This window comes from Eretmochelys imbricata, chromosome 2 (assembly GCF_965152235.1).
Source record: "Eretmochelys imbricata isolate rEreImb1 chromosome 2, rEreImb1.hap1, whole genome shotgun sequence".
Classification (NCBI taxonomy): domain Eukaryota; kingdom Metazoa; phylum Chordata; order Testudines; family Cheloniidae; genus Eretmochelys; species Eretmochelys imbricata.
Window position 1 is genome coordinate 203,526,145 of NC_135573.1, and position 24,374 is coordinate 203,550,518.

The window sequence follows — 24,374 nt, forward strand, 5'->3', positions numbered from 1 at the left end:
GTCTGGGACAATTCACAGTGGCTGCGAAACTTTCGCATGCGTAAGGACACTTTCATGGAACTTTGTGACTTGCTTTCCCCTGCCCTGAAGCGCATGAATACCAAGATGAGAGCAGCCCTCACAGTTGAGAAGCGAGTGGCGATAGCCCTGTGGAAGCTTGCAACGCCAGACAGCTACCGGTCAGTCGGGAATCAATTTGGAGTGGGCAAATCTACTGTGAGGGCTGCTGTGATGCAAGTAGCCAACGCAATCAAAGATCTGCTGATATCAAGGGTAGTGACCCTGGGAAATGTGCAGGTCATAGTGGATGGCTTTGCTGCAATGGGATTCCCTAACTGTGGTGGGGCCATAGACGGAACCCATATCCCTGTCTTGGCACCGGAGCACCAAGCCGCCGAGTACATAAACCGCAAGGGGTACTTTTCAATAGTGCTGCAAGCACTGGTGGATCACAAGGGACATTTCACCAATATCAACGTGGGATGGCCGGGAAAGGTACATGACACTTGCATCTTCAGGAACTCTGGTCTATTTCAAAAGCTGCAGGAAGGGACTTTCTTCCCAGATCAGAAAATAACCTTTGCAGATGTTGAAATGCCTATAGTTATCCTTGGGGACCCAGCATACCCCTTAATGCCATGGCTCATGAAGCCATACACAGGCACCCTGGACCGTAGTCAGGAGCTGTTCAGCTACAGGCTGAGCAAGTGCAGAATGGTGGTAGAATGTGCATTTGGACATTTAAAAGCACGCTGGCACAGTTTACTGCCTCGATTAGACCTCAGCGAAACCAATATTCCTGTTCTTATTACTGCTTGCTGTGCGCTCCACAATATCTGTGAGAGTAAGGGGGAGACGTTTACGGCGGGGTGGGAGGTTGAGGCAAATCATCTTCTTCTGGTTACGCACAGCCAGACACCAGGGCGGTTAGAAGAGCACAGGAGGGTTCAGTGCACATCAGAGAAGCTTTGAAAACCAGTTTCATGACTGGCCAGGCTACGGTGTGAAAGTTCTGTTTGTTTCTTCTTAATGAACCCCCCCTCTCCCCTTGGTTCACTCTACTTCCCTGTAAGCTAACCACCCTCCCCTCCTCTCTTCGATCACCACTTGCAGAGGCAATAAAGTCATTGTTGCTTCACATTCATGCATTCTTTGTTAATTCATCACACAAACAGGGGGATAACTACCAAGGTAGCCCAGGAGGGGTGGTGGAGGAGGGAAGCACCAGGTGGGATGATGGAGGAGGGAAGGACAAGGCCACACAGCACTTTAAAACTTATTGAATGCCAACCTTCTGTTGCTTGGGCAATCCTCTGGGGTGGAGTGGCTGGGTGGCCGGAGGCCCCTTCACCGCATTGTTGGGCGTCTGGGTGAGGAAGCTATGGAACTTGGGGAGGAAGGTGGTTGGTTACACAGGGGCTGTAGCGGCAGTGTGTGCCTTTCCTGTAGGTTAACCATACGCTGGAGCATATTAGTTTGATCCTCCAGCAGCCTCAGCATTGAATCCTGCCTCCTCTCATCACACTGCCGCCACCTATCAGCTTCAGCCCTCTCTTCAGCCCGTCACTTAACTCTCTTCAGCCCGCCACCTCTCCTCCCGGTCATTTTGTGCTTTCCTGCACTCTGACATTGTCTGCCTCCACGCATTCGTCTGTGCTCTGTCAGTGTGGGAGGACAGCATGAGGTCAGAGAACATTTCATCGCGAGTGCATTTTTTTTGCCTTCTAATCTTCACTAGCCTCTGGGAAGGAGAAGCTCCTGTGATCCTTGAAACCCATGCAGCTGGTGGGGGAAAAAAAGGGACGGTGGTATTTAAAACGACATATTTTATAGAACAATGGCTACACTCTTTCACGGTAAACCTTGCTGTTAACATTACATACATAGCACATGTGTTTTCGTTACAAGGTCGCATTTTGCCTCTCCCTACCCTGTGGCTAACCCCTCCCCCCGCCCCTCTCCCTGTGGCTAACAGCGGGGAACATTTCTGTTCAGCCACAGGCAAACAGCCCAGCAGGAACAGGCACCTCTGAATGTCCCCTTAAGAAAAGGAACCTATTTCAACCAGGTGACCATGAATGATATCACTCTCCTGAGGATAACACAGAGAGATAAAGAACGGATGTTGTTTGAATGCCAGCAAACATACACTGCAATGCTTTGTTCTGCAATGATTCCTGACTATGTGCTACTGGCCTGACGTGGTAAAGTGTCCGACCATAGTGGATGGAATAAGGCTGCCCTCCCCAGAAACCTTTTGCAAAGGCTTTGGGAGTACATCCAGGAGAGCTTTATGGAGATGTCCCTGGAGGATTTCCGCTCCATCCCCAGACACGTTAACAGACTTTTCCAGTAGCTGTACTGGCCGTGAATGCCAGGGCAAATTAATCATTAAACACACTTGCTTTTAAACCATGTATACTATTTTAAAAGGTACACTCACCAGAGGTCCCTTCTCCGCCTGCCGGATCCAGGAGGCAGCCGTGAGTGGGTTCGGGGGGTACTGGTTCCAGGTCCAGGGTAAGAAACAGTTCCTGGCTGTCAGGAAAACCGGTTTCTCCGCTTGCTTGCTGTGAGCTATCTACAACTCATCATCTTCCTCATCCTCAAAACCTGCTTCTATGTTGCCTCCCTCTCCATTGATGGAGTCAAAGCACACGGTTGGGGAATGGTGGCTGAGCCCCCTAAAGTGGCATGCAGCTCATCATAGAAGCGGCATGTTTGGGACTCTGACCCAGAATGGCCATTTGCCTCTCTGGTTTTCTGGTAGGCTTGCCTCAGCTCCTTAAGTTTCACGCGGCACTGCTTCAGGTCCCTGTTATGGCCTCTGTCCTTCATGCCCTGGGAGATTTTGACACATGTTTTGGCATTTCGAAAACTGGAACAGAGTTCTGATAGAGTCCTCTCCCCATACAGCGATCAGATCCCGTACCTCCCTTTCGGTCCATACTGGAGCTCTTTTGCGATTCTGGGACTCCATCGTGGTCACCTCTGCTGATGAGCTCTGCACTCACCTGCAGCTTGCCAAGCTAGCTAAACAGGAAATGAGATTCAAAAGTTTGCGGGCCTTTTCCTGTCTAACTGGCCAGTGCATCTGAGTTGAGAGTGCTGTCCAGAGCGGTCACAATGGAGCACTCTGGGATAACTCCCGGAAGACAATACCATCGAATTGCATCCACACTATCCCAAATTTGACCCAGCAAGGCTGATTTCAGCACTAATCCCCTTGTCGGGGGGTGGAGTAAAGAAATCGATGTTAAGAGCCCTTCTTTAAGTAAAAAAAAAAAAAAAAAAAGGGCTTTGTCGTGTGGACGGGTGCAGGGTTAAATCAATTTAACGCTGCTAAATTCGACCTCAACTCCTAGTGTAGACAGCTCAGAAATTTTTTAGGTGCTGCCATTTTTAAAAGCCTGTATTACTGTACTGCTGAATCTGACATTTTTTGTGTTTTGTTTAAGACTGTAACTGTTTTAAAAGGCATGAGAAATCTACTAATGTTTTTGTACCTATCCTTCCTTTAGTGAGTTCTTGGTGACTTTCATTAATCACAGTTTTTGAGGTATTCTCTGATTCTGTGGTTTGTTAGTTTTTTCAACGTTTTCCTGAGTTGAAGTCAAGCTTCTAGCTTTTTAATAACCCTGGATCTTTCCTTTAGCACTTCCTGAAGCGTACAATATTAAGTTCCTCTTTTCCAGTGTGCTGTATCTCAGCTGTTTTCAATATTTTTAAATATAGCCCTTCGAGATACATTGACAATGCGAGTGAGGATATGAAGCCAGATTATATTCTGTTTAATAGTTTGCACATTGGTTTCTCATTTCCTTCAGAATTTGAGAGGAATCCTAGCTGGGTCTGCCACTTGTTAACTTCTGATATCTTAATTTGTCTATCACCAGGTTTGGCATCACCTCAGTCCATTTGAACTCTTTCTCCTCCTTTCAAAAATGTGTAGCTGTTTCTGGCATTTGTTCCCAATCTTCTTATTGGCACCACACTGAAGCAAATAATTTAATATTATTTTGTAGAGTCAGCAAGTTATCTGTTTTATGTTAGCTTTTGTGAGTTGTATTGGCTCTTCCACTGGTCTTCCTTGCATATTTGCATTTTTTTATTCTCCACAGCTCCCCACCCTCCCACCAAAGGTGAGTTTGGGACCTTTATTTTCAGGATCTTTTTCCCCATTTGCCTAATTCAGATGAGTTAATTTCTGGAACTCTTGAGAGGTTTTGAAAGGTATAATGCTACCATAGAGCAGGAGTTCTGTCCGGCAGGTTAGTGGGTCAAGATGGTGGGCAAGGCAGAGGAAACAAAATAAACTCCAAAACATGCTTCTGCAGCTCTTGCAATGCCCAACTTCCTTCAGATATTAAGGATCCCTACTGCACTTGTTTCCTATTTTTGGCTGACCGTAAGCCACCATGCACTTAAAGGCCCTGATCCAGCTAATCACTGAAGCATCTCTCAGCAAATGAGTAGCCCCATTGACTTCAAGTTACTAAGGTAGTAATTGGTGGTATAATCACTCAGAAAACTAATGTGGTTGGCTGACTAGTTTCACTTGGGCTCATTTAGCATTCTGTGGTATTGCAAAACTAAATATAACTCTACGCAAGTCCCACATGGTGGAAGGGATTTGTATTGTTGTTCCTTGTCCTGAGTGGTTAACCAGTGTTTGTGCCCTTGCCAGGTTGTTTGCTTTAGGAGGAGAAATCTGTTATCTGGGTCAGGTATTTCTTTGGTGCAGTCCTGTTTATTTACAAAGAATGTACACAAATTCTCATTTCCCTGAACACAGTAGGAACAAACAGTGGCAATTTCCTTATTCAGAAATCCAAAATTGCTTTCTCAGAGAGTACTCTATCCAAAAGGAGCTCTTTCTTGGCTTTGTCCCAAAGCTACACTCACACTGCTTCCTTTCTACTGGCTTTCCCTGGCTTTCTAGTTGCTTTCTGCCACATACAGCTCCAGCCAGTCAATGCCCAACCCCCTGCATTTGCAGTCGGTTCCTCTGAAGCATCTGGCAGCCACTGTCAGAAGACAGGATACTAGGCTAGATGGACCATTGGTCTGACCCAATGAGGCCATTCTTATGTTCCCAGTGAACACCTCAGCCCATACGGCTCACCCGCTGCTCAGTCCATACTATACTGGCCAGTGGTTTGGGCAGTGGCTTTCGCGACACGCCCATCATCATGCAAAGGGGCATTTAATTGCTCCCCCATTTAGCCTTGATAAAGGGTACTCATTGCACCCATTGACTGGTCTGTGATTGATGGGAGCCATTAACACCTTCCAACATCACAGAATCAAAACAAGGAAGTGTGGGTGTCAAGAGGACACTCCCATTAAGCCTATTTCATATCTACCTTCTGATGGTGCAAGTAGATGAAAAGCAACGAAGAATGGTGTGAAATAAAGCATCATCACCATGACTTTTATTTATACCCACCATACACACTGTCCATAGGAAATATCTATTTTTAAAAATGTATCAAAATACTGTGTGAATAATCATAGAATATCAGGGTTGGAAGGGACCTCAGGAGGTCATCTAGTCCAACCCCCTGCTCAAAGCGGGACCGATCCCCAATTAATAATACGTGGGTAGCTTTGAAAATATATTTCAAATATAAAATTGGCACCTATTGAGATGTAAAAATACAAAATTGATTGAGGTCCATAAGTTTTGGGATATGTTGGTTCCACAGTTAGCAGGGAGCACAGAAAGTCTGGTAGCTTGTGTGAATGGCCTAGACCTCTGTGGAATTTGAAGACTAAACCTCCTCCTTCTGCATGAGGGTCAGTCCACCCCACTCCCCATGTATGAGAGTAAGCTCTGAGTTTTCCATGTGCTTTTGTGGGAAGTATTGTAGCACTAATATATGAAATAAAACTTAATTCCATAGTTTTAAAAATGAAAAAGTCCAAGGAATTTATTTTTCTGCACTTATCAGTATTGCAATGAAAAATATAAAAGTAGAAAGTACTTCAAGTTAAGTGTTACAGTTGTATGAATATTTCCCTACCAACAAGTGATAAAGAACTAGATCAAACACAAACTACTTGTCTTCACTTTCATGGTTCTTTATTGTCCATCTTCCACCTACCTTTCCTGTCTCATTGACTACCAAAATGTCAACTTTTGCCTCCTGGGCCAGCTCTTGTTAAATTTTCAGACAAGCATTTTCATGCTTTCTCTCATGCTGCCCCCACACACTTGGGAGAAGCTGTCTGGGAGCATCCACAAAACTAACTCGTTATCCTCCTTAAAAATCTCCTTTTCCATGATGCCTACAAAAACTTGGCCACGATTAGGCTGCTGGTGTGTTAATACCACTACCTAGCATTCTGACCAATCCTTGTACTGTCTGTTTGTCTGTCTTTTGAGCCCTCTGTTGTCTCTTGTGTTATGGTTGCATTGAAAGTTCTCTGGGGCAGGGACCATCTTTTTGTTCTACGTTTGCACAGCACCTAGCACAGTGCAGCCCTGGTCTATGACTGTGGCTCTGAAGTGGTTCAGGAGTATAAATAATAATAATTCCATGTTTATTTTTAAATTCCGTTTTATATTACTCACCAATGGGAAGTAATGATTTTAAATGTCAGCACGTGTTGTGGGCAAGCATGCTGCTGGCATGGAACATAAAGATTCCTGGGGTGTCAAACAGCACAAAATTGTCATGGGTTCATCTGTTATATATTGGCTTGTTAGAGTCAGAAACAGAATTGAAATAGATTATTGCAACAGAATGGAAACATTAGGTTCTATTTTCTATCCAAGCTATGTTTGTGTAAAGAAAATAAGTGGAAGAATTAACACGGTGTGTTCATTTGTCTGCAATGCATCTGAAAATTATGATTGGCAGATGTAAAATGACACTGATAACCTGAACACTCTGTGTTTATGTTGTGAATAAGCATTTAGGCATGAGAAAAGACCCTCTAGTGAATATGTAGTTGTGTAAGTTCCCTGTTTCCAACTTTATTTTTTCCCTTTGATATTCTTTTAATATTCCAGTATTGACAGGTTTCAATTCTACTATATTTTGTCTTCCCATTTTGACAGCATCTAAGGAGGGATTTGCTTAAATTAATGTAATTATCTACTTGGCTTTATTGTTCAAGGAGTTTGGCATAAATAACTTTATATGAGCCAGATTAAGTAGCTCCTTTGAAGATCATTTCTTCATTGCTGCATAGGACACTTTCTATTGCTGCTAAGTATCTGCAGATTCAGAATCATTCAGCTGTCATGCAGATGGACTTTTCCCATGCTAAATATTCTAAGCGATGAGTAAACTTCTGCAAAACACAAAGAATATGAGATCCAATAAACTATATCAACCTTTTACAAATTCATTCAACTTTATTTATTAAAATAATGCTGTTCATGTCTTTGTTAATCTGTCTTGATAATTGAGCAGAGCATTTAATTTTCTTTAGCTCTTGAAAAATATTTTGTTTTCCTTTCAGTTTACACATGTACATAACACAGAAAACACTAAATATAGTTGTGCTCTTCATTCCTTGGACAGCAAAAGTGATGGTTATATGATAACATAAAGGGGAGGGGGGACTAACAGCCCTATTTGTTTTGTATTTTGATGCATTTATTTGAAGCCTTGAGAGTTTGGTATTTGGATATTTATTATGCAGAAGCAGAATACATGTATTTTGAAAAGACTGATTTATTTTCAATTGCAAAAAAAAACAAACATTTTGGTGAGAGTGGCACCTGCTAAAATAATTTTTCTTGAGATCTTGAATTTTATATACGTCATAGCTTCAGAGGTCTTGAACATAGCTTCTGCCAACTTAATGCAGCTTGCAAAGCAATGAGCTGTGAAAAAATTAGGATCACAATGTCATGATCATAAAACCTTCTGTAATATGTGCATAAGGGTATTTGACTGATTTCAGTTAGAGTCACAACTCTGAGCTTTCCCGAATCCCACGAAGCTCATTGAGATACAGCCTAGACTGCAGGCAGCACTGTTTTTATTATGAGTCTTTCAAATCAGGAGGAAAAATCCAAAATAGACTTTCCAGTGTCATCCTTCTATTGGTGGGAAAACCAGAAAGAAGGGAGGAAAGGATGTGGGGGAATAGAGAGTTGCAGGAGCAAAAAAAATGTACAAATAGAGGAAATGAAGCAAAATTAAAGCAAAGAAATGATAGGGATCATAAACACAAAATGAAATAATGTGCATGGTCCAGGGAGTTGTCAAATGTAAGAGAAAGTCTGAATACAGACACAAGGAAAAAAGTATATGAGAAACACGCAAATAAGTGAATCACCTTTGCAGGATTTAGCCTGACTAGAAGATAGAACAGTCTGGGTATAATATGTAGAAATATTACAAAAAATGCTCAGCTTGGACTAATGAGAAATTTAAGTCCATTTTATGTTATCAAAGGAATGTGAACCAACGTTACCTATCAGTTATAAACCCACCTGCTTCATTTTCACTTTCAGATTTAGTTCAAGGTGTTGCTGATTATCTTTAAAGTTCTGAATGGCCTGGAACCATGAGGGTGTGGGTCTGAGTTTCTGGGATTGAATTTTCCAGAATTTGTTGTAGGGCTTGCGGAGTTGGGGTGGCAGAGGGGCCATTTCTCATCATTAAGATTCATTTATCTTTGTCTTCCAAGCCAGGCACAATGGCTCATTTCTTTGATTTAGCTGTTGTTTGATTTGTTTCTCCTGCTCACTACATGATCCACAGTGCCTGACTGAAGCAGTAGTGGTTTTGAACAATGTGGGTAATTTCATTTAGTATTATAAAATGTTGAAAATAAATGCCTAAATGCAGTTGTTGTTCTATAAACCTTTAAAAACTAGTTAAATTTAATTTTCTCATACTGACAGCAGATTTTTTTCTGTGGTCAAGTGGCCAAGTTCACAGAGTTACGGTTGAATTATTTTGAACCCCTTTTCATCTATCCCTACTTCCTCCCTCCCCTCCCCCCCCCCCCATCAGTCTGGCTGGCTGGCAATTCAGTTCCCAAAAGAATTACAGAGGATAATATCTTGGTTTTCATTTACATTTATGTAAGTATTTCCTAGCTTTACACTGTGTAGTCTGGGTATTTCACAGATAAATTTCTTTGCGGCATCATGCACAGTCATTGTGTATGATTCCGGGAGAGCGCACTTGAGAGAGCAAAACAACACATTTTAGCACCTACAATACAAGTTACAATTCCTGATGAAACTCCTTCTCTCACATTTTTAATTTTTTAGTAGCCTACCACATAGTGGTATCTGGCTGCTCTTTAATCCATAAAAAATAATCTTTGTATGCAGCCTCATTTTTCCTTCTGATTGCCATGCCTTTTCTTTCTTACTACGCGTTTTGTTATTATAACTCAATTCCTTATGATCTGCTTTTGGGTCAGGAAAGTTCTTCTGTTGCCTGCCTACTATTTTACATAACTGTTATAGTACTTACTCATTCTCAGTCCTGTGATAGTGCGTAACGCAGAGATCAGATTCAGTGATGTTCAGCAATGGAAATGATATCCAAGAACTGTCAGGCATGTTCTCAGCAAAGTGTACATGCAAAAGTTCGTATTTATAGGAACATAGAGCAACAGTATGACAGAAAAATTCATGTAATGTGGTGTGAACTATAATGAGAGAGTTGTTGCAGCTTTGTCTCATACTATTAGAGTAAGGATTTATTATAAATATTGGAAAAGAAGGAAAATATGTTTAGTTGCAATTTCCATTTTTAAGTTTGCAAGGCATTAAACACGTTCATGTTTCCCAGGTTAATACAAGAATGTTACACAGACATTCTAGGTGTTTGGTTACTCTTCAATCTTACTATCAATCTCAGCTAGGAAATTAACTGATACTTAGTACAACTGGAGAGTTTCATTTTACTGTCTGTCTAAGTATCCACAGCTGCACCAGGAATGTTTTGAAAAACAATTTATTCTGATTTTGATTCATGAATATGAAGAAAGATAGAAGGGTGGGAAATACAGAACTATTTATTACCAGAAGTTCAATTTCCATGTTCAGTACCAGAGGAGTGACATTGGTATGTGCAAAAAGAAAAGGAGTACTTGTGGCACCTTAGAGACTAACCAATTTATTTGAGCATGAGCTTTCGTGAGCTACAGCTCACTTCATCGGATGCATCCGATGAAGTGAGCTGTAGCTCACGAAAGCTCATGCTCAAATAAATTGGTTAGTCTCTAAGGTGCCACAAGTACTCCTTTTCTTTTTGCGAATACAGACTAACACGGCTGTTACTCTGAAACCTGTCAATTGGTATGTGCATCTGTGGTTAAATTATTAGTTAATGCTGCTGTTGCAAGTTGATTGTATATGAGTTTATAGTAAAATGATCAAATCTAGTCTCCTTAGCCAGTAGCTAAGTATCAAAAGCAGTAACAGGAAATAGAGTAGATTATCTTCTGTGGTCATTGCAAGATGCAGGTGCTAGAGAGAGGTCTTTAAGTACTACATTTTTTCGATAGAATTATAACAGTGTGCAGTATAGTTAACACTGTCAGCATTTTGAATTTTCGAACCTGACTTACTTTTCAACAATTTGTTTGTGACTTGGCATTATTAAAAAAAATGACAAATAAGGTATATAAGCTTGAGAAAGTTATATTCATTTACAGGTCTTTCTTGCAGAATGCTAACTTAAACAAATGCTTTCTTTTAAATAGTTGGCGGCAGATACAGGTCATCTGAGTGTGAAGTTTCCTTCACTTTGCTTGGCCGTGGCTCTCAGTTTTCTGATAATTATTAATTTAGGATTAATTATGCAGACAAATCAAGGTTGTTTTATCCTTCTACATTGCTGTTTTCCTGTTAATACTTAATTCACAGTCTGAGGGCCAACAACCTCTGCCAAGAAAGACTGTAATACATCTGTAAGCCTCCCAATGTGGACGAAGAGGAGGAGCTCAAAAGTGACCTCCTTTTGCATACTGCTATACTATGAATAAAAAAAACTTGTTTGAACAGGAAGGAGTAATTTTTCTAGGGGCGATAGATTCTCCATCATTTGTCATCTTTAAATCAAGACATATTTATCCAGAAATATATCCTGTTATCTCCATCAATAAAATGTAATTGTTAACCTTTCATGAAACACTGCATGGGAACTGATGTTTTGTGGTTTGGGTTTTTTTCAACTTGTATGAATAAAAAATGGTACATTAAAAGACAAAGACATCATTATAGAATGATAAAAGAAAGAGAAGTCAAAATGATTCCATTTCACATACAAAAATGAAACCTAACTCTATTGTTTCCAAGACTTATTCATAGGCAAAAATGAGATCAAAACCAACGGAATGTTCCAAACATTTTAAGAGCATTGCTTATCAATTTTATTGTATATTAGGTTTCTTAAAGCTTATCCTTTCACTTGTAGGAGGAAGAATTGGAGACTCAAATTTCATTTCTCCAAGGACAACTAAATGACCTAGAGGCCATGTGCAAATACTGTGCAAAAATGATGAACACACATCTTGGTAAGTGAAGTACCCTAGACAATTAATGCTTGCTTGTACATCTTTGTGGAGGTTTTTTCCATGTTTGCATACCTGGAATTAAGTAATAGTTCTGTAGTATAGTGCATATAACTTTGTAAGTCATGTTATAAACTGAATTAATGTACCAAATTGTTGTAACAGATGTTTCTAACCACCATATCTCTTTATTTTTTCTTAACCTTCTTGCTTTTAAATGTGGGAGCTTTTTAGCCTATTGATTAACGTAAGGGTAAAGAGCAGACATGTTGGGACAGATGGCCTTTTCTTGTTCTTAGATTTCTTATATTCTAAAGGACCACACAACTCAGCTCATTTTACAAGTCCATGTGCAGTTCAGCTGTTACACAGTGATCCTTGATACATTGAAGTATGTTTGTAGAAAATCTGTATATTTTTGTCAGATGTAATGGTGTGGTAATTACTTTCATTACATAAAAATGTTTTGTTGCTCCAGTTACTCCAGGCTGGTTCCTAATCTCTTCTGCCACTTCTTGCTCTGACATTAGCAGCAGAAGACACAAGTTAACAAATAATCGGTGTATTGGGAAACGGGATCAACAATGGAAGTTATTGGGTTTATATACTACCAAGGCAAATTGCAAAAACAAACAAACCAACCAACCTGCGGAGGAGCCCAAGATATGTGTATGTATATACAATAAGCAGTGCTCTTATAAAATTATATTGAGCCAAATTCCAAGAATTGCCCTATTCAACCACATAGTATACAAACTGCCAGTACTGCAGCCCTCACTAGAATCTGCCAGCTATGTCCTTTTTAACAAAGCAACCTTCACTTGGACCCTCCAATTGTTCTCTCTGGCTCTGCTTCGCCTGCAGTTTCCAGTCCTGGGTACCTAGTAACATTCCAGGTAACCTGTAGTCAAAGCTGTTTGTTTTTCTGATTGCCCATCTTTTCAGTGCTCCAGACTTTATAGTCATGGAGAACGAGGCTGCTTCTTGACACCGTCTGTCCTTGTACAGTACTTAGTTCCAGTCCAGTGAGTCTAAGTCGAGTGAGCCATATTTTTGACCACGCAAGATTCTGAATTTGTACTGGTACCTTTTTGATGAATTTTGCATTAAGGGTTTGCCTCAGTAGTCTAAACATCTCATTTTCTCCAAGCCAGTTTTGGAGCAGTTAGCTTGCCCTTTGGAAGCTCTTGAAAGCTTTGGAGCTTAGTTCCATGTAATGTGGCTTTGACTTTGATGATGTTCTGGGTCTTTCTCTTGTTTTCCCCCCCCAGTTTCTCTTTTAGAAAGTAGTCCTTTTCCTGAAGAACCACAGGGTAGGAAGGAAGAAAGCCCAGCTGCCTCTGGAAGTTTGGATGTAGCAGGAATTTATGCTGCAGGAATTGAACATGATATTTTAGGTCTATCTGGAACTGTCACCTGGACCCAGTGAGCTTTGAGGGGGAACACCTGAAAAGCCAGCTGCTAAAGCCATCCCAGGGGACTCCAGTAAGCCTGGTCAGAAGCCAGTCTAGAACGATTTGTCCTTGAAGCAAAAGCCTGAGTTTCATCACTCGGTATCGGTGCCACTCAATCAACACAGTGCCAGTTTTCTTCTCTGCTTAGCAGATCTGCTTCACTAGTTCTCTTGAAGCAATCTGCATTCTCCTCTTTGAAGCCAAATGTTCCAATGCATACTAAGGCCTGGCATATCCTAGTGGTGGTACTGAGCTCCAACTCATAGGAAAAGGTGTCATGTCCACAAAACTGTTGAGCATAGGAGACCATGAATGAGAGCCAGCCACCCTCAAGACACCACTACCAAAGCCTGCAACTCAGGCACTTCCAAGCTCCCGTTGGGAAAACTTGGAGACTTCAGGTTAGTAGAGTTGCATGTTAACAAAACTACTGTATTCCTTCAGGAGCCCTGCTCAGGTAGCTTGGAAAGTGCGAGTGCCATTTTTGGTTCATGATTCAACAAACGCAGCACCAAGGTTGGTAGGAGACCTTGGCACTGAGGAAGCACTGACTGTCACAGTTACGGGAGCTAGCTGCACAAGTTGTTAGGTCTCTTACCCTTACCTATATTGGGATGGAATCTCATGATTCTTCCACTCTTAGACCAGGACCCAGATACACAAAATCTGCAGGGCAAGAATTGGGCTCCCAGGCCACTTAAAAACTCACCAGTGAGCTTTCCCTTAGCAGACATCATCCTCACATCAAACGATAACTGAAGAAGAAGAGAAGAAGATACTCCGAACACTTATCACCCTGCAGATCCAACTGGGGTTTAGGCACCTTTTTAACCTCCCTTCTTGAACTTTTGATACTGACCAACAGCCTTCTTAAAACAGAGTTTTTTTATTTAGTATTTGAAAGAACCTGTATGCATGTCTATCTTGTTTAAAGCCCTACCATCCCATAATGTCAACCTGGGCAGGATTATCTTCTTTAGACACCCCCATGGGTGTCTGTGCCTGAGTGTCTCTGTCTGGTTCTCCCTCTAAGTTTGTCCTTTTAAAACCCTCCCAGCCTTCATTGTTCTTCAAGAAGCCCCCGGTCAGACAAGTTCCTAGGCTGCCTTGAGGGGGGCGTGGTTATTGGAACAGTGTCATCAGATTTAATATTTCTGGCTTTGTCCCTTAACAACCCTCAAATGGAAGCTGTTAGACAACTGTCCTGAGACATCTCAACTCTGCCTGTGTTGTCACTGATCGTACCCTATTGGAAATAAGTTCATCAAACTATTCATGCAGAAAGCACAATGCCAGTGGCAGGTCAAAGGACACTATTAGCAGTTATTAAAGAGCACCCTAATATTCATCATACTGAGAGTACAATTCTTGATTCGGCTACTCACATTAAGAGCTTCCGCAGAGTCATGATTGGGCAGCATTGATTTGTCCTCTCTCTAGTCAACATAGTATGCTGAATTATATGTCTGTGAGCTGGGAGATATTTGTGAAGACAAGGAATGCTGTTTGAATGGACTTTTATTTACAATAGTCCAAATTTTACCATAGAATTATGTATTTTTCTCTAGATACTCTACTACTTTTGCCAGTCATTTTTAACAAAGATATTATGACTGTTCATCACAAAATTATCTGTAGAATAAATGAGTGTACTGAGTATCAAAAATAGTTAGCAGTTGCAGAATATTTTTTCCTTGAAGTTATCTGAAAATGATTTGTGACCTTCTGAGTAAATTTATTAGTCTCCTTCTGCTATGGAAATATGTTTCTTACCGCCAGTGACTATAATAGTTCATTTTATAGATTACGTATTTTTCATAGTCCAAAACTGCTCAAAACTGTTCTTAAATCCTAGATTTTACTTGAAATCTTTGAACCTCTTGTAATTATCTGTTTAAGCAAATCCACAATTGTACTGAGTATACTTTTTCTTTTACATAATAGCCCTTTGTATGAAAATAATTTTGTTTAAAAAAAACCTTTTGCACAATTTTCCACACCACCACAAAACGACATAATTTTTTACCTAAAACATGCCAATTTGTAACCATGGAATTGGAGAAGAGAATGCCAACATTATTAATTCACTCCATGGAATCCGAAGAAGGAACAGATGGTTAGAATGGCAATTTTTGTTTGTGTATATATACAAAAGCTTTCTCATTAAGTGCTCATCTACTTCTCTTGCTGCACCACACAGTGACAACATAATTGTATGTTTCAGAGTAGCAGCCATGTTAGTCTGTATCCGTAAAAAGAAAAGGAGTACTTGTGGCACCTTAGAGACTAACAAATTTATTAGAGCATAAGCTTTATATGCTTTAATGCTTTAAAATTATAAGCTTATGCTCTAATAAATTTGTTAGTCTCTAAGGTGCCATAATTATATGTTTATGACATGGCAGTTTGGAAATGAATGATGTTCCATGAATATTAGAACTTAGTATTACGTGGAGGAGTTAAAAGTTTTTTGTGTGTGATGAAATTGAGTTGAAATAGGTTTATGATCCCTGAGATGGTTCAATAAGATAGACATGCAAAGCTTTAACCTTTTGGGATTTCCTTTCTCCAGTGTAATATGGCACATCTGCATACGTAGGTCCATGCTTTAGAATGACCATTAACTTGCCAGTAAAGGATGGCATGTGCCATGGCTGCTGAGAAGGTCTAGTGACTCTTAACGCATCCAACTGCCAATCGTTAGATTTGCATTAGTGGATAGGAATGCCAGGTTGGAAGGTAGATCTTGATTCTCTTCTCAGCTCTGCTACAAACATGCTTTGTGACCTTGAAAAAAATGACCTAACTTTCTGCGTGTCTGTCCATTTGTCAAATGGAGATGCTCACAAGGGTTTTGTGAAGTTTAATTCATAATATAAACAAAGACTGTTAATGCAGCTGCTAGAATTTACTCGCCATTATTGTTACTGCTCCAGCATCATCACAGCTACGTTTCCCTTAATGTTTCTCTTCACATTTATTGGTGTTCTTCAGGAAATAATAATCTGATCCTAGTAGCCTTAATACCTTGATAATATTGTTCCTATATTTTAAAATGCTTTTCAACATTTTTCTTATGAAAGGTATACTTAGGGCAGCATGGGCACCTCAGGATGCAGTGCTTCACAGAGCTTTAATTTACTTGTTAAATATTACATACAATTTAACATTTAGTATGTTATGTCCTTATTCATTATTCCTTCTCTTCTCTTTTACTATAATGTAAAAGCTTCATCCTAGCCGGTTAAAAAAATGCCCCCAGTGTGGTCATAGAATGTTCCTTAAGGACAAATGTGACCTCTATCTGGTGCCTCAGAGCAGATCGCGACTAACCTGGTCTGTGGGATCTGTGCCAGACATCACCATGGTTTCTCAGATGCCACAGTGACTGCCTGAAGGCTCCCCGGCCCCCACTGAGTTTGTCATGAAAGTGAGTTTGATGTGTTGGTTTAATATCAAGTCAGTCTGGAAGGTCCTCAAAGAGCAAAGCTGCATGTGTTCCAGAGCCAAGTATCACAGCTGGACATTAAGTGCTAGCTGATTTGGCACAGATCCAGTGACACAGGTTCTAATACTGGCATTTGACGCCCGCTAAAAATTCAGCCCTCCAGCATCATCAGCATTTGGAGTTTGTCAACGTGCTTCATCAGAGGGGCTCATCTCTTCCTTCAGGGACAAAGTCCAGTTTCTCCTGCAGCACAGAGCTAAATCTGGAGACAGTCTGAAACTGAGGGGCAGGGACTGTAATTTATTATATGTTCGTACAGCACCTACCACAATCAGGCATTGCAGGGTTATAGCCTCTAGGCACTACTGTTTTATAAATGTTAAATAATAAAGTAGAGGTGGACTCTGAAATCTGTCGTTCACCATCTGCCTCTGGAATACAGGAGGGGACTGCAGTGCTCTGGCTTTAGCGGAAGGTATGGCAGAAGTTTTCACAGCTGCTCAGTGATGATGTAAACTTGTTTGGGGGAAAAGATAAGAAGCTAACACTTGGGGTCTGTCATTGTAATGCAGAAGTTCTCAAACTTCATTATACTGCGACCCCCAAAAAATTACTACATGACCCCAGGAGGGGGGATCGAAGCCCTAGCCTGCTCAAGTCCCACCATCCTGGGCAGGGGAGCCAAAGTTGAAGCCCTCAGGCTTCGGTCACAGACAGCAAGGCTCAGACTTCGGCCCCAGACCCCAGCAAGTCTAACGCCAGCCCTGGCGTCCCTGTTAAAATGGAGTCCTCACCCACAGTTTGAGAACCACTGTTGTAATGGACTGCTAAATTGTATTTTACTGTTCAGCCACTAGGTGGTGCTAGATGTAAAATACACCGGACCCTCGCTAGAACATGAGGTTCGGGATCCATGCGTGGGACCACATTAACGTGAGGGCCACATTACCATGGATCCCAATTAAAATATTTAAATTTGGGATCCATCGTCGCGACCACGCAATATGCAAATCCGCGCTATAGCGAGGGTCCGCTGTACCTCATACCTGGCAGAGCTTTAAAGGATCTTATGATGAACACTTCTGGTGTGTATAAGCAAGCTCTGTAGCCAGTCCCATATCTGGTACAGGAGCATGACAGTCATCCATCTCTCCACTTGGCCTTAGTATAGAAAAAAGAGAAAAGCAGTTGTCAAGAAACCAGTCTGCAAAAGGTAGTTCAGCATTCTCAGAATGAAGGAGCAAGGACTTGCCTCCAGCAGAGGCGTTTGGATCTTATGTTTCAGATCTCTAATACTGAAAACCTGAACGTCTCCAGAATGATTAGCAAGTCACCTGGTATTTGCCTTGGAGGCCCTTCTTGTGAGATTAAGAGACAGTTATGGCCATATCACTTTGAATCATAGAATATTAGGGTTGGAAGAAACCTCAGGAGGTCATCTAGTCCAACCTCCTGCTCAAAGCAGGACCAATCCCCAACTTAATCATCCCAGCCAGGGCTTTGTCAAGCCGGTGCTTAAAAACCTCTAAGAATGGAGATTCCACCACCTCCTTAGGTAACCCATTCCAGTGCTTTACCACCCTCCTAATGAAATAGTGTTTCCTAATATCCAACCTAATATCCAACCCACTGCAATTTGAGACATTGCTTCTTGTTCTGTCATCTGCCACCACTGAGAACAGCCGAGCTCCATCCTCTTTGGAACCCCCCTTCAGGTAGTTGAAGGCTGCTATCAAATTCCCCCTCACTCTTTTCTTCCGCAGACTAAACAAGCCCAGTTCCCTCAGCCTCTCCTCGTAAGTCATGTGCCCCAACCCTTAATCATTTTCGTTGCCCTCCGCTGGACTCTCTCCAGTATGTCCACATCCTTTCTGTAGTGGGGGGACCAAAACTGGACGCAGTACTCCAGGTGTGGCCTCACCAGTGCCGAATAGAGGGGAATAATCACTTCCTTCGGTCTGCTGGCTTGTCAGAGAGCTGATTCTCTACATGCTCAGATCTATTTAGAGACAGCTATTTCTGTTCTGTAATCCAAAAACTGTCAGTGGAAAAAATGAAATATCTAGCTAATGATAGCAAATTATAACTTATGGGGTTAGTCCAACTGGGAAAGACTTGCACATGAATGATATATGCAGTGTATTAATGTTCCTTGTGTATTTAAGTGGAGCTTTAAAGTGTGATTCCATTCTGAAAAGTGACTCTGGAAATGGCATTGTGACATTCCATGCTTATGCCTTCTCAATAATGTGTTTCATTTATAATTTAAAAGATGTTTTTGCTGACTGCCAGCCTTACAGTCTAAGTCTGGATTCTGTAACATGCCTTATTATTACCTCCATCTCTGGGCTGGGAGAAGAGGACTGCCCTGCTGAATTCTCTCCCTCCTTCTGTATGCTTCTGTCAACATCTCCTTTCAAGCAGCAGCTAAAGTCCCAGTCAACCCCTTTCTAGCTTAGGACAGCAGCTATAAGGTTTTAGTATCTCCTTTGATCCTACTTTCAGGGCTGGGAAGAATAAACCGTACTAGCCTGGATTAAGCCTGGGGGCCATTTCCCAACTAATAGCTTTCCCATTGTTCCTCAAGGACCCTTGGCATTCTCTTTGATAGTACCTTATCTTTGTCATTGTTTAGTTTCCTGTTGGTTTCCCCATACAGCCCTGTGTAGCCAGGCAAGATAATATCACACAAGTAAAATGAAGTGCACATAATATTTATAAAAAATAATGTGAGTATTTCCCTCATCTTCTATGCCTCAGTTAGGCCTGTATTAGCCCTTGTTTTTTAAATAGATGTTAGCAAGGGCATCATGTAACCTCCCTTGTATTCAATACCACCATGTAACCAATTGGAAATGTACGACTTGTCTGCACACAAGTTGCACCAGTTTAACTTAAATCAATTTTTAAAGCCCCACATTGACATTCCTATTGTGGATTAATAATGGTTTATTTTAGTTTATCTAATCCCTGTTCTCAGTCGACTTAAAATAAACCAAAATAAGGCACCCTGGGTTAAACTAAAAGTAATATCCACACAGCCTTTGTCACCAATTTAACTAAACCCTTTAAAATTGAACCTTAAGTTAAACAAGTGTAACTTTCTCATGTAGAACAAGCCTTACTAAATAATTTTGCTGATGATGCACAAAATGGACTAACATACTCCATTTGCTCCCTCTTCGCTACCAAGAGTAAAATGCAGTAAAACATATTGTTTGCAACAAAGTGAGCCAGTCTGACTTCGAATATATAAATGGAACAGATCTATAGAATAAGAGAGTTCTTTTTGGAATATTCAGTTTTGAAAGTAAATCTACATTTGAGGATTAAAGTCTCTGATCGAATGGCATGCCTTCAGAATTTAGCTATGCACTCTGTGGATTAATATATTCCTTCAGTATAATGGACTAACAGATGAAGGGGACTAACAGTTTGTGCAGCAGATCTAGTTACACCATAAATGTGCCCAGTACAGTTCCTTGTGCCAGAAGTCAGCACATGCATTAAAATCACAAAGTAAATTAACATGAATTAGATTTCATAGAATCATAGAATATCAGGGTTGGAAGGGACCTCAGGAGGTCATCTAGTCCAACCCCCTGCTCAAAGCAGGACCAATCCCCAATTAAATCATCCCAGCCAGGGTTTTGTCAAGCCTGACCTTAAAAACTTCTAAGGAGGGAGATTCTACCACCTCCCTAGGTAACGCATTCCAGTGTTTCACCACCCTCCTAGTGAAAAAGTTTTTCCTAATATCCAACCTAAACCTTCCCCACTGCAACTTGAGACCATTACTCCTTGTCCTGTCCTCTTCTACCACTGAGAATAGTCTAGAACCATCCTCTCTGGAACCACCTCTCAGGTAGTTGAAAGCAGCTATCAAATCCCCCCTCATTCTTCTCTTCTGCAGACTAAACAATCCCAGTTCCCTCAGCCTCTCCTCATAAGTCATGTGTTCCAGTCCCCTAATCATTTTTGTTGCCCTTCGCTGGACTCTCTCCAATTTATCCACATCCTTCTTGTAGTGTGGGGCCAAAAACTGGACACAGTACTCCAGATGAGGCCTCACCAATGTCGAATAGAGGGGGACGATCACGTCCCTCAATCTGCTGGCAATGCCCCTACTTATACATCCCAAAATGCCATTGGCCTTCTTGGCAACAAGGGCACACTGCTGACTCATATCCAGCTTCTCGTCCACTGTCACCCCTATGTCCTTTTCCGCAGAACTGCTGCCTAGCCATTCGGTCCCTAGTCTGTAGCGGTGCATTGGGTTCTTCCGTCCTAAGTGCAGGACCCTGCACTTATCCTTATTGAACCTCATCACATTTCTTTTGGCCCAATCCTCCAATTTGTCTAGGTCCCTCTGTATCCTATCCCTGCCCTCCAGCGTATCTACCACTCCTCCTAGTTTAGTATCATCCGCAAATTTGCTGGGAGTGCAATCCACACTATCCTCCAGATCATTTATGAAGATATTGAACAAAACCGGCCCCAGGACCGACCCCTGGGGCACTCCACTTGACACCGGGTGCCAACTAGACATGGAGCCATTGATCACTACCCGTTGAGCCCGACAATCTAGCCAACTTTCTACCACCTTATAGTGCATCCATCCAGCCCATACTTCTTTAACTTGCTGACAAGAATACTGTGGGAGACCGTGTCAAAAGCTTTGCTAAAGTCAAGAAACAATACATCCTCTGCTTTCCCTTCATCCACAGAGCCAGTAATCTCATCATAGAAGGCAATTAGATTAGTCAGGCATGACCTTCCCTTGGTGAATCCATGCTGACTGTTCCTGATCACTTTCCTCTCATGTAAGTGCTTCAGGATTGATTCTTTGAGGACCTGCTCCATGATTTTTCCGGGGACTGAGGTGAGGCTGACTGGCCTGTAGTTCCCAGGATCCTCCTTCTTCCCTTTTTTAAAGATTGGCACTACATTAGCCTTTTTCCAGTCATCTGGGACTTCCCTCGTTCGCCACGAGTTTTCAAAGGTAATGGCCAATGGCTCTGCAATCACAGCCGCCAATTCCTTCAGCACTTTCGGATGCAACACGTCCGGCCCCATAGACTTGTGCACGTCCAGCTTTTCTAAATAGTCCCTAACCACCTCTTTCTCCACAGAGGGCTGGCCATCTATTCCCCATGCTGTGATGCCCAGCGCAGCAGTCTGGGAGCTGACCTTGTTAGTGAAGACAGAGGCAAAAAAAGCATTGAGTACATTAGTTTTTTCCACATCCTCTGTCACTAGGTTGCCTCTCTCATTTAGTAAGGGGCCCACATTTTCCTTGGCTTTCTTCTTGTTGCCAACATACCTGAAGAAACCCTTCTTGTTACTCTTGACATCTCTTGCTAGCTGCAGCTCCAGGTGCGATTTGGCCCTCCTGATTTCATTCCTACATGCCCGAGCAATATTTTTATACTCTTCCCTGGTCATATGTCCAACCTTCCACTTCTTGTAAGCTTCTTTTTTATGTTTAAGATCCGCTAGGATTTCACCATTAAGCCAAGCTGGTCGCCTGCCATATTTACTATTCTTTCGACACATCAGGATGGTTTGTCCCTGTAACCTCAACAGGGATTCCTTGAAATACAGCCAGCACTCCTGGACTCCTTTCCCCTTCATGTTAGTCCTTTAGGGGATCCTACCTATCTGTTCCCTGAGGGAGTCGAAGTCTGCTTTCCTGAATGCTTATCTTTCTTCCCTGTGTCAGGATCCTGAACTCAACCAACTCATGGTCACTGCCTCCCAAATTCCCATCCACTTTTGCTTCCCCCACTAATTCTTCCCGGTTTGTGAGCAGCAGGTCAAGAAAAGCTCCCCCTCTAGTTGGCTCCTCTACCACTTGCACCAGGAAATTTTCCCCTACGTTTTCCAAAAACTTCCTGGATTGTCTATGCACCGCTGTATTGCTCTCCCAGCAGATATCAGGAAAATTAAAGTCACCCATGAGAACCAGGGCGTGCGATCTAGTAGCTTCTGCAAGTTGCCGGAAGAAAGCCTCATCCACCTCATCCCCCTGGTCCGGTGGTCTATAGCAGACTCCCACCACTACATCACTCTTGTTGCTCACACTTCTAAACTTAATCCAGAGACACTCAGGTTTTTCTGCAGTTTTGTACCGGAGCTCTGAGCAGTCATACTGCTCCCTTACATACAGTGCTACTCCCCCACCTTTTCTGCCCTGCCTGTCCTTCCTGAACAGTTTATAACCATCCATGACAGTACTCCAGTCATGTGAGTTATCCCACCAAGTCTCTGTTATTCCAATCACGTCATAATTCCTTGACATCACCAGGACCTCCAGTTCTCCCTGCTCGTTTCCAAGGCTTTGTGCATTTGTATATAAGCACTTGAGATAACCTGCTGATCGCCCCTCATTCTCAGTATGAGACAGGAGCCCTCCCCTCACAGACGTTCCTGCCTGTGCTTTCTCCCGGTATCCCGCTTTCCCACTTACCTCAGGGCTTTGGTCTCCTTCCCCCGGTGAACCTAGTTTAAAGCCCTCCTCACTAGGTTAGCCAGCCTGCTCGCAAAGATGCTCTTCCCTCTCTTCGTAAGGTGGAGCCCATATACGGTATATACCATATATACTGCCTAGCACTCCTCCTTCATGGAACACCATCCCATGGTCAAAGAATCCAAAGTCTTCTCTCCGACACCACTTGCGTAGCCATTCGTTGACTTCCACGATTCGACGGTCCCTACCCAGGCCTTTTCCTTCCACGGGGAGGATGGACGAGAACACCATTTGCGCCTCAAACTCCTTTATCCTTCTTCTCAGAGCCACGTAGTCCGTAGTGATCCACTCAAGGTCATTCTTGGCAGTATCAGTGGTGCCCACGTGGAGAAGCAGGAAGGGGTAGCGATCTGAGGGCTTGATGAGTCTCGGCAGTCTCTCCGTCACATCGCGTATCTTAGCCCCTGGCAAGCAGCAGACTTCTCGGTTTTCCTGGTCAGGGCAGCAGATAGGTGACTCAGTCCCCCGGAGGAGAGAGTCCCCGACCACCACCACCCGCCTCCTTCTCTTGGGAGTGGTGGTCGTGGAACCCCCAACCTCAGGACAGTGCATCTCATGCCTTCCAACCAGCGGAGTCTCCTTCTGCTTTCTTCCCCCAGACATATCATCTGGTCCACTCTCCGCAATGGTACCTGTGGAGAGAACATGAAAGCGGTTAGTTACCTGTGTCCGCGTTGCTGGAACCGGGACATTCCCCCTTCTTCTTCTGGAGGTCACATGTTGCCAAGCTTCTAATTTCCTAATCTAGGTTTAGACTTACTAATTAGTGGAAAGGGATAAAGCTGCTTGAATGAAGTTAAAGACAACTTTGTTTTCACTGAAGAGGTGTACTGTAGGTGGATGGAACAGCAGATTACACTGAAAGGACTATTAGAACACCATCATAGTCTTGGGACTATATTCAGGAAATTTATATGGTGTCAGTAAATTTATCAAACCTAAACCGTATATTGAGAAGCCCAGGGAAAAAAATGGAGGCAACCAAAGGAAAAGAACATTCTTCTAATACAGTTTATAATTAATGGGAAGAAAATTATACTTTACAACTTGAATCAATTTAATTTTAAGTTAGAGTCCTGGCACAAGTTCAGCACTAACTGTCAATAATGCTTCTTAAGGATTTCCAGATAAATGGTGCAGATGTGTTGGAGTGTGTGCAATATTACTTTGGCAGTGTACATCAGTGTTTAACGTAAATTACAGTCTTTTTCATCAGGCACATCATTTTGTATCCAGAAACTGAGACAGTAGATACAGAGCCCAGCCATTCATTTCTAGACCTCAGTTAAAACTTTTCAGCAGAGATAAGACAGAAATTACTCTCCTCTCACTAATCCCCGAACGGACTCCACAAATGCCTAGATAATGCCTCATGATGTGATGTCAATCTTATTGTACTGTACCAGCTTCAGATAACAGGTGTGACGCTACTGCTTTGCAGTTT

The 24,374-nt window shown here is 42.2% G+C and overlaps 1 protein-coding gene across 1 annotated transcript in view; it reads left to right on the plus strand.

The window, feature by feature from the left end:
* The window catches only part of TBC1D5 (TBC1 domain family member 5), a 480,265-nt gene that overhangs the window by 429,206 nt on the left and 26,685 nt on the right, over positions 1 to 24,374 (plus strand). The window contains exon 21 of the mRNA XM_077811294.1: positions 11,403 to 11,502. Within this exon, the coding sequence (XP_077667420.1) occupies positions 11,403 to 11,502 (100 nt within the window). The remainder of the gene's footprint in view (positions 1 to 11,402; positions 11,503 to 24,374) is intronic.